Source organism: Gambusia affinis, linkage group LG01 (assembly GCF_019740435.1).
Source record: "Gambusia affinis linkage group LG01, SWU_Gaff_1.0, whole genome shotgun sequence".
NCBI lineage: Eukaryota > Metazoa > Chordata > Actinopteri > Cyprinodontiformes > Poeciliidae > Gambusia > Gambusia affinis.
The window spans coordinates 40,484,713-40,495,726 of NC_057868.1; the positions used below are offsets into that span (position 1 = coordinate 40,484,713).

General features: G+C 40.8%; 1 protein-coding gene across 1 annotated transcript; it reads right to left on the reverse strand.

The window, feature by feature from the left end:
- Positions 1–1,560: 1,560 nt before the first annotated feature.
- LOC122832607 (galactose-specific lectin nattectin-like) lies at positions 1,561–6,063 on the reverse strand. Its single transcript, XM_044119568.1, has 7 exons — positions 6,011–6,063; positions 5,192–5,257; positions 3,992–4,001; positions 3,643–3,728; positions 2,533–2,667; positions 1,969–2,080; positions 1,561–1,780 (listed from the first exon to the last, which is right to left on the reverse strand). Exons 2-7 carry the CDS (start codon positions 5,255–5,257, stop codon positions 1,710–1,712), a joined length of 480 nt encoding a protein of 159 aa, XP_043975503.1. The 5' UTR covers positions 6,011–6,063; the 3' UTR covers positions 1,561–1,709.
- Between the last annotated feature and the right edge of the window lie 4,951 nt (positions 6,064–11,014).

An 11,014-nucleotide genomic window follows, 5' to 3' on the forward strand; every position in this document is an offset into this window, starting at 1 on the left:
CAGAACACCACTCGAGTTCAGATCAGGGGGCCGTTCCTCCCAACCACGCCCCTCCAGGCCTCACTGTCATTGCCCACGTGAGCGTTGAAGTCCCCCAGCAGAACAAGGGAGTCCCCAGGTGGAGCACTCTCCAGTACCCCCTCTAGGGACTCAAAAAAGTATCAGGGTCTTCGGGCTGAGCTGTCGTTCGGCCCGTAAGCACAAACGACAGTCAGGACCCGTCCCCCCCACCCGTAGGCGGAGGGAGGCTACCCTCTCGTTCACCGGGGTAAACCCCAACGTACAGGCGCCGAGATGGGGAGCAACAAGTATGCCCACTCCTGCCCGACGCCTCTCACCTTGGGCAACTCCAGAGTGGAAGTATGTCCAGCCCCTCTCAAGGAGACTGGTTCCAGAACCAGAGCCATGCGTCCAGGTGAGACCGACTATTTCTAGTCGGAACCTCTCAGCCTCACACACTAGCTCCGGCTCCTTCCCCACCAGAGAGGTAATATTCCGCCAGGGTCCCTCCTTCGGCCGCCACCCATCACACATTGCACCCGACCCCATTGACCCCTCTCACAGGTGGTGGGCCCATGGGAGGGGGGACCCATGTTTCCTCTTCGGGCTGTGCCCGGCCGGGCTCCATGGGTAAAAGCCCGGCCACCAGACGCTCGCTGTCGTGCCCCCCCCTCCAGCCCTGGCTCCAGAGTGGGGCCCTGGTGACACGCGTCTGGGCGAGGGAACACATAGTCCAAAGTTAGTATCCATCATCAGGGTCTTCGGGCTGCACTTTGCCTGACCCCTCACCCGATTTTATTCTAACTGCCCAAATCAGCCTCTAAGTTTCCTTCATGTCTTGTTGTGAGGTCAGTTTGTGCTCCAGTTATTTTTGTTACTCCCTCAGTTAAAGTCCGTTATCTTGACCTCTGTTGGTCATAATTCATCCTTTGATGAAACATCTAATTTCTTTGTTATAAATGAAGCATCCTTTTTGAAATCAGTTTCTCTCTGGCTTGTCTGTGAAAATAGATGATCTTTGATTTCAGAGGTGGGTTGTACTTTGCAGACTTCAGGAGTAAAGGAGGGGTAGACAGCTGGTTAGGTTTTAACCCTTTCAGAACAGGAAGTTAGTTGGGAGGGGCTTAGCATTTGGTTTGATAAAAGTCAAACCTCAGTGAAGAAAGTTGGAGGTGAGAAATTCAGCACAATGAAGGCAATCGCAGCCTGGGACTTCTGCACATGTACAGGTCACATTTATCTAAACGTAAACAGCAATGGTTTTACAGTGTAGCACAAACATAGAGCTGTACAAGTCAGATAGACAAGTCAACAAATCTACAGTTTATCTTTAGATTCTACAAAAGACTTTCAAATATCTTCCAAACTTTACAAGCTGCCACTGAAACATCTTAGCTTAAGCCTGGAGGCTCAGGCATCGTGGTGGGATGAATGATGGTTTCATGTTTTCACTGGTTTCACGTTACCATGGAGATTCAGAGACAGATTCTCTCAATAAATTGTCTTAATCTAAAGTTTATCATCTTTTCCCAGAGAAATAAAATGACATGACAAAACAAGTTTCTTCATGCAACAGATTTATTGGAAATCAGATTTTATCCTTGTGTCTTCCAGCAGCGACGCCATCGAGGCCTGACATCCTGGAGGAAGTGACATCACCAGTGAGAAGGTCACATGGTCATGTTGGATTTCTCAGGAAGAGGGAGGAGTTAGACTCTTTTGGCACAGATGTAGAAATTATTTCTGCTGCACCTATCATCGTTCATGTACATAGCTGATCCTGAAAAGAGATTAAAAAATAATATCAGAAAAATATTTCAGCAGCAGGTGAATCTGTTTGGGATCCTAAATCAGCAGATCGTAAGATTTATTAAAATCATAAAATGAACTTGATTTATTAGCTGCACAGCTCCATCTTTCTGAGGAGAGTTTTAAACAAAAGCTCAGAGGCTGATTGATGATGTTCACCTTTCAGGTTGATCTCCATGCAGTGTTCATTTCTACCAAGGTTGTTTGGTTCCCCCCTGGGCCACGGGGCGGAGGTGAACTTTGACCCGTCACTCCACAGCCACACACCCTCCTGAAACCAAATGTTTTTTAATAACATTTTATTATGCATACATTTTATTTCCTTCCAGGACTCTGAGGACTGGTGTCCAAGCTGTGGCCCAGGGGCCATTTATGGGCCCTAGATGATTTTACAAGGCCCCTTGATTCCCCATCATGATCAGTCAGTCAAGTTTATTTGCATAGCACATTTCAGCAACAGTTAAAACTGCTTTACGTCATAAAAACATTAAAATATAAAGTCATTACAGATGATATAAATAAAGTTCACCAGCACAGGTGGTTTATGCACAGACAATTTTTAATATTTTATTCCTTTGCTTATCTGGTCAAAGGTAGGAGACCCAGACTTCCCTCTCTCTGCCCCTTTTCCCAGCTCCTCTGGGTACAAAGCAAAACATTTGCTCTGAACCATCCCTGACTACCAAACAATAAAATAAAATAGGAGAAAAGAAGAAAACTGACCTTGACAGCATCGTAGCCTCCGACCCAGGTTCTCTGGTACGATCGTTTCTTACTGTAGACCAGATTCTTCAGGAATCTTTGCTCAGCGACGCTGTGGACGGAGGCCAGATTTGCACCTAAACCAGTGCAGGCACGCTGGGAAAACAGAAAACAAAACAGAAAAATACTAACAAAAACACTAAAATCAACAAAGTAGAAAACTAAGAAAAGTCCAACTAAAAGAGAAGATGGAGATCTTTATTTAGTTTGACTCTTCTGAAGACAAACTTGTAGCGACACTTGATGACTAGCAGCACAGTTTGTTGCTCTGAAAGTCGTTTCATTCACCCAGAGATCCAGTCCAGATGGTTCTACTGGTCTTTGTCTCATCACGCCTATAAGGGCCGAGGTTGTCCTGAACTGTCTCTGTAGTTAAGCTGCTATAGACCTAGAACTGCTGGGGGACAAACTGAACACTTCCTCACTCTGCTACAACTCTCCAGTTGTCTCCATAGAAGCTCCACCTGCTCTGATGTCTGGATGTGGTTCCTTCCTGGAGGGAATCAGCAGATAAAGCTGCTGCCACCATCCATTCATCCTCCCTCTCCTCATATTTACTCTTTATGAACATAGAAATTACTCCTAGATCAGTTCTTCTGTTTCGTTTCTCTGTTCGTCTTCTGGTTCAGGCCGTTTGGACTGAGCCAGGTTCTGGTTCTGCTGTAGGTTTCTTGCTGTTAAAGGGAAGTTTTCCTCTCCACTGTCGCTACATGCATGTTAGATATGAGGGATTACTGTAAAGTTAACCACAAAACGCATAAAAATGAACTTGATGCACTGATGAATCTCTAGGATTTATTGTGTGACTTGAACTGAATTAACTGTTTTTAGTGTCATGAAGCAACAGTTGTTATGAAATGATGATACATAAACTGAATAAAATAAAAGCATTTAGATGGAAATTCTAGATTCCAGATTGAGTCCTAAAAACATTCATGAAATGACAAACTGATTATTTATGAAACAAACGTCTGGTCAGACGGGGCGAAGATGAAATAAACAAAAAGTGAAAGAAATAAAGTGACAGATTTACAACACACAAAACATCAAATGATTTTATAGTGACTGTACCTCAGCAGAAGCCCAGTCCCTCTGAGCATTCTGGAAGAGGAAACAACGATTTCCATACTGAGTCCAACCAGAGGGACAGCTAGGAACTGGAAATGCAAAGAAGTGCAACAAATCCTAAATAGGAGCTAAACAATGACTTTAATTCTCAAAATGAATTTGAAGTCAGTATATATTTTATTAAATGAAACAGAGAGACTAGCTCCAAAATCCTTGTTCTTCATAAATAAATGAGAATGTATTGAGACAAACCTGCCTCACAAGTATTTGGACTTGTGTTTTTTTTTTAACATCATTCAGTCAAAATGTAACAAAACTCTGAGCTTGCTGTCCGTTAAGTTGAAATACTTACCACATGCAGCCTGTGAATAGAGAGAGAACGTAGAGATTATTAAAACCATATCAATAAAAAGCTGCTAATCTAGATGGAGATCATCAACATATTTATACTGCAAGTTAAATTGGATGCACATACTAAAAAACAAACCATATATTTTCTTCCATATCAAAAGTTAAACTTCTCTTATTTAGATTCATCATAGAAAGTAAACATTTAAACCTGCATTTGCTGCAATGTTAATGTTGAAAACTCACAGAGCATCAGAACCCAAAACTCTTTGTCTCAGAAACTTTTATTATATCAGATCAATTTTACAAAGTCATAACTTGATCTGCACAATCATGAGGATGACAGCTGACTGGACGGATGTCCCTCCTCAAGGAGGCAAGATGTAAAAGGCTGAGAGCTTAGAAACTGTCAAGTTTAAAGGTACAAATCATTAATTTAGAGATGAAAAGTATCATTCTGAGGTCAGTACAATTAATTTGTAGATAATTTTTACTAGACAGTTTTAATATTCTGTAAATTTGAACTGTATTTCATGTATTTAATCAATTTTAATCAATAGGTTCCAGAGGGAGCTTTTAATAGTCCAGATATTGAGCTTTGCGATGGTCCTTTAAGTTTAAAGTCCTTTAACTCTCAGTTTCAGTGCCTTTATGTAGCTGCTGTCTGTCTGTCTGTCTGTCTGTCCTGCTAGCTGTCCACCTGCCACTGACCAATTAGCTGTTTTATCATCCAGCTGCTGACTGACCTGATTAGACTCACCTGGTGGAGCGCCACCTGCAGGGCACCAGGCTGCCCTTACAGTAACAAACACTTTTCAGAATCCATTTTGTTTAAAATATCTTTTATCATCAATCAGATGTAATATTCTAATTTTTGGAGACAAATTTTGGGTTTTCATTCTCTGTGAGTCACAATTATCAAATGTAATATTTAACTGTATGTGTAAAAAAATCTATACAATATAATGAGTATAATTGTCTGACATAAGGGAAATAAAACACTGAACTTTTCACAATAACTTTATTTTTAATGTGTTTGTTAATACAGTAAATGTATCTTCATTCTGTGACTCCAACAGCTTTAAGTCTGAACACCTTCAGCTGCCTCATCTAAAAACTCCGCAGCTTCACTCTGTAAACATTTCCTCAATAATACTTTATAATCTGTTTTTCACTTGAGAGAAAAAGAAGATGGCAGACTCACATCGGCTCCGTTCCAGAGAACGCAGCTCAGAGAGAGGAACAAAGCCAAGTAAAGAACTGAGGCCATCTGAGGGAGAATCATCAGAAATATTCAGTTTGTCAGAAATAATGAATTTACAAAGCCTGTCATATGAATTCACACCCTGCATTGCTAACTAGCCATGATTTATACTTGTTCTTGTCAAATTAATAAATAAAATAAAATAAATACAATGTTTGCCAATTTTGTATTCATAAAACAAAGAAGAAACAAAAACACAACCAGAAAGTCTCCATCTTTGGGCTCTCCTCTGTCACATTAACATCATAGAAGTTTGAGGTGGTAAAATAACAAAACCTGAAAATCCTTAAGTGATCAGGGCCGGACTTTAGACTGACAAACGGAAATGGATTAAAATGTTGAAGTGGAGGGAAATTTTAAAATAGTTTTCAATAAAGAGGATAATACCCTCCAGTATAATATAACTGTTACCTTCTCATGTTGAAGGACTTTATTTAACAGGAAGTAGAAGAGAAAGCCTACCTACATATCTAGGTAAATTGGGTCTATAACCCCATTAGGATGCAGAATCAACCACCCTGAAAAAAGTTCTCACATCCATAGAAACATATTTTCATATTTGCTCAGATGTTTTGTGTTTTTGGAGACAAATGAAGAAACTCCCTGACTGAAAAATCTCTGCATCGTTGCTAAAGATGAGCAGGTGAGTCCCCTTAGAAATTGTTGTTCATATTCAGTATCTGATGAAATGACAAAAGATCTATTTGAATTTTAAATTATATAAAGCATTGAGATAAAGAAGAAGAGCTCCAACGTTACCGTTCTTTGGGTTGTGAGCAGTGAAGTGCGTCTCAACAGCAGAACCTGGTACCAGGATGTTCAGGGATGGGAGGGCAGCCTTTAAATACCCTCACTGGGTGGTGTGTCCATAATATGTCAAAACCATCAGGTAACATAATTAATATTTCCACAGTCTACATTTCATGAACAAAAACAAATACAAAGGTATCAGCTAACATGATGAACCTCCCACAGTCAACAAGCTGCTGTTGATGAAAGTCTGATGTAATTATTGTTTTACACACACAGACAGTTACTGCAAAATGACTGGGATGAAAATAGGGGGGACCCATGTTTCCTCTTTGGGCCGAGCCCGGCCGGGGTCCATGGGTAAAAGCCCGGCCTCCAGGCGCTCGCGATCGTGCCCCCCCACCAGGTCTGGATCCAGAGTGGGGCCCCAGGGACCCACATCTGGGCGAGGGAACACCAAGTCCTTTGTTATCACTTATCATAAGCGGTCTTCAGGCTGAACTTAGTCTGGTTTTGGACTGTAGGAGGAACCCGGAGAACCCGGAGAGAACCCACCATGGACAGGGAGAACATGCAAACTCCATGCAGTAAGACCCCGGGCCGGGAATCGAACCCAGAACCCAGAACCCAGGACCTTCTTGTTGCTACCTACTGCATCACTGTGCAGCCAAAGACAGAAAGTCTAACAACTGAAACCGTGTGCATTTGATCAACAACACAAAAATCCTGAAAATGCTCCTCAAATGTTGCCTCAACATCTGATAGCAGAAAATAAATACCATGTCACAAATGTTGAGAATTATATAAATGATATATTTTTATTTTCTTGGGAATTAGATGAAAAACCAAAATAAGATGTTGGAATATTGCATTTGGTGCATTGTGTAAGAATGTACAAATGTGCCAGCTGTGCATTTATCAAATGTAGAAAAAGCAAAAAGAAAATGGCGTTGGCGAGATTCTTCCAGAACTCGGTCCAGTACCCGGATGCTCAACATTACACTGTTGATGCTGAAAAGTGTGAACTCTGACGTTTAACACCCATAATGTTATATTATCACACTTGCATTGAGTTAGTTATGGTGAAGGCAACACTACAGTCTCTACACTCTGATACAGTGGAGCCCAAAGTGGGTCCTGGAGGGCCGGCATCCTGCATGTTTTATTAATCAGTCAAATTTTATTTGTGTAGCACATTTCAGCATCAAGGCATTTCAAAGTACTTTACATCAAATCAAACGCAGAAACACAATGCAACATAGAATCAATAATCAAAACATGACAATGAGTCAAGTTCCATCAATAAATTTGTAATTGATTACGTTTCAAAAAAACAGTTTGGTCTTTAGTCAAGTTTGCATCCATAAAAGTTTTACCTGTTACATTCCTGCTGTGTTATATGGAACAAAATACCTGTTTCTATTTTTATTCCCACTCACAATCACAGAGCTTAAAACGATGAAAACAGACTTTCAATGGACTTCCAGCACCAGGCTCGATACAACTCTTTCACAGAATTTCGCTCTGGGACTCCGTCGTCCCTCACAGAGTTTTGTGCCATTTCAACACAGAATCAACAATCAAACCATAACATTAAGTCAAGTTCCATCATTAAATTTGTAATTGATTACGTTTCAAATACAATCCTAAACAGGTGGCTTTTTAGTCGAGATTTAAAGGATGTCAGTGTTTCAGCTGTTTTACAGTTTTCTGGAAGTTTTAGTCTCTCCCTGTTTTAACACACCTGGATCCTATGTCAGGTCATTAGAGACCTAAAGAGATTATTGACCTGCTGATAGATTGTTTTACCACCAGGGAGAGACTAAAACCTGCAGGATGCCGGCCCTCCAGGACCCACTTTGGACACCACTGCTCTAATATGTGCTAACATTGAAATTTGAACTCTGGCGAATTTGCTGTGAATGAACGGATTAAAAATCTGCTGCTGTTGGATCAACCTTCCAGACATCTCAGGTCTTCTGGCTCTAGTTTGCTCTGCAGGACCAGAACCAGAACCAGAACCAGAACAAACATTCAGCTTCTATGCACCACAAACCAGGAACAAACTTCCAGAAAACCTCAAAACAGCTGAAACACTGAGCTCCTTTAAATCCAGGCTGAAACTGACCTGTGTAGAGCTGCTTTTATTAGTAAAGGAACATTGATCAATATATTTGATGATGGTTCTGATCATGAAATTTGACGAAATGTAACGTTTGTTTCTTAATTTCACAACTGCTGACTGTGTTCTGTTTTTAAGATGTAAAGCACTTTGAATGCTTTGTTGCTGAAATGTTTCATTCAAATAAACTTGAACGTAACCTGTTCATGTTCAAGGGTAATTGTGTGAACTCAGCCAGAACCTGGCAGCTCAAACGTTTAAAGAACTGAAAGGTTTTAGTTCTGCTGTCGTTCTCTGCATGTTGCTGGTTATGTGTGTTTTTCTGGAGAAGATGATAAATTGTTCAACAAACATCTGGAAACTTTGTCCCTCTCATTTCTGAGATCCATAAATATGAATTAATGACTGGAATGTAATAGAATAAACTCTTGATTATACTTAATTTGGATTTAAGACCATTAGACTCATAAACTGAATTATTTTATTTGGTTTATTTGGAGTAGATTTGGTTCTTGTCCTGGAAGCTGCCTTCAGGGTTTGGCTTCCTGTTTCATCTGATCTGTTTTCTGTTGATCTTTGATCATTTGATCCTTTTAACAACAGAGGTGGAAACCAGCAAACAGTCATCAGATCCACATGTACAGCAGTCATCGTGTTTCCAAATGTTCCAGAAGGGCTTCAGGGTTAAACTCTGTCATATTTAATGATAGTTTCATTCTTTGTAATAATATATAACTAATGCAAGTTGAGCTTCAATCATTGAGCCCAATCAGACCTGAAACAGCAGACATGTTGGGTGTATTTCATTTCTCTTTTGGATCAGTAAACTATAGTATAGTAATTGTTTCTTTTTTTAATTTCATGTGTTTTGCTCATATTCAAAGATTTTGCTCATAAATAAATTTCCTGGTTCAGGTCAATAATCAATAATCTTCTTACCTGACGTTTTAGATGTGAATAAATGAAAGTAGATTAATAAAATTATTTACTAACACAACAAAAACAGGAATCTTTAGAGGAATTGAACCAACAACCCTGAATCAGACATAACTGGATCATCTCCAGTTTAACCTCTTTAATGACTTTAAGTTGTTTGATTCAAACCTTTTTAAGAGTCAAACTAATTGACTCTCTGACCTGATCATGATTTTTAATTCCAGCAAACTGCTGAATCATCAGAACCTGTTTACTTTGGATAGGCCGATCTCCACAGCATCAGGGTGTGTCTGACTCAAACGGGTCGTCTGGTGTTTGAATATCAGATTTCATCCAGAACTGCTTCTGTTCCTCCTTCACTTTGTCAACAAACTTCTGGGACCCGATCCGTCCCGTCACCACTTCACTAACACACTACAAATATTAACATTAATATTTAGAAATGAGTATTAAATAAAAACATGAATGCCTTTGGAAAAGTTCTACACTGTAAAAACTGACATCCTTCTTCAAATTCAATTTTAAAAAATACTTTATTGAGCCAAAAGGGAAACTGAAGAGTTAAAATTTATTATTTTATTTCTTAAACTGAGCTTCTTATAAAGACTTTAAAATTATTACACTGTGGTTATGTTTTATTGCCACTTCAGTTCCACATTTATTTGGCTGGAAAGTCCATCTGTCTGTACGTCCCAGTGTATCATGCTGTAAAACATATTTGCCCCGTTAAACCTTTATTCTGTTTCTCCTTTTTTGTCATAATTTAATGTTTCAAATCATCTATTTGAGCCGGAAAAGGGTAGAGTGACTTCTCCGGGTCAGGGGGGGTGTCCTGCCCCAAGTGGAGGAGTTCAAGTATCTCGGGATCTTGTTCACGAATGGGGGAAGAAGGGAGCGGGAGATCGACAGGCGGATTGGTGAAGCGTCTGCCGTCCAGCGGGCGCTGTACCGGTCCGTCGTGGTGAAGAGAGAGCTGAGCCAAAAAGCGAAGCTCTCGATTTACCAGTCGATCTACGTTCCCACCCTCATCTATGGTCATGAGCTTTGGGTCATGACCGAAAGAACGAGATTGCGGATACAAGCGGCCGAAATGGGTTTTCTCCGTAGGGTGACTGGGCTCTCCCTTAGAGTTAGGGTGAGAAGCTCAGTTGTCCGGGAGAGACTCAGTGTAGAGCCGCTGCTCCCGCACCTCGAGAGGGGCCAGTTGAGGTGGCTCGGGCATCTGGTCAGGATGCCTCCTGGACGCCTCCCTGGTGAGGTGTTCCAGGCACGTCCCACCGGGAGGAGGCCCCGGGGAAGACCCAGGACACGCTGGAGGGACTATGTCTGTCGGCTGGCCTGGGAACGCCTTGGGATTCCTCCGGAGGAGCTGGTGGAAGTGGCTGGGGAGAGGGAAGTCTGGGCCTCCCTTCTGAAGCTGCTACCCGACCCCGGATAAGCGGAAGAAGATGGATGGATGGATGGATCATCTATCTTTTATTTTTAATAAAGTGTGAATTCCAGAAGCAGTTTTCAAACGATGATTTTAAAAATCATGGCCCATCAGAAACAACAGCTTGTGAAAACTCAACAATCCCTCTGAGCTGCAGCAGAATTGCTTTAGTTCAGTCACACTGGACGGTTCTGAGTATGAAGGATGTTCGTTTTAGAGCTCTGTCCACCATCAGAGAGGTTCAGTATGAATTATTATTATACCTGCAGGTCAGGGAATAACCAGGCCAGGGTCAGGCTCCTGAAACTGAGCTGAAAACAGTTTAATCAAACCACCAATAAATAAACAGAAAGGTTTTTGGTTTCCTTACTGAATATAATCATAATTTGAAAACTGCTTGTTGTGTTAATTCAAATATACTATATAATGTACAATAATACAGTTAGTTTAATGATATGAAAATTTAATTGAGACAAAAAGGTAAAAACAGAATCAGTCTGTGAGAGGAAAATAGTTTTTCACA

Coding starts and splice junctions, on each gene's coding strand:
- LOC122832607 (XM_044119568.1), bottom strand. CDS start 5,257: ATGGCCTCAGTTCTTTACTTGGCTTTGTTCCTCTCTCTGAGCTGCGTT. Junction 2,081..2,532: donor GAGGCTACGATGCTGTCAAG/GTCAGTTTTCTT, acceptor ATTTGGTTTCAG/GAGGGTGTGTGGCTGTGGAG. Junction 1,781..1,968: donor CATGGAGATCAACCTGAAAG/GTGAACATCATC, acceptor ATCTCTTTTCAG/GATCAGCTATGTACATGAAC.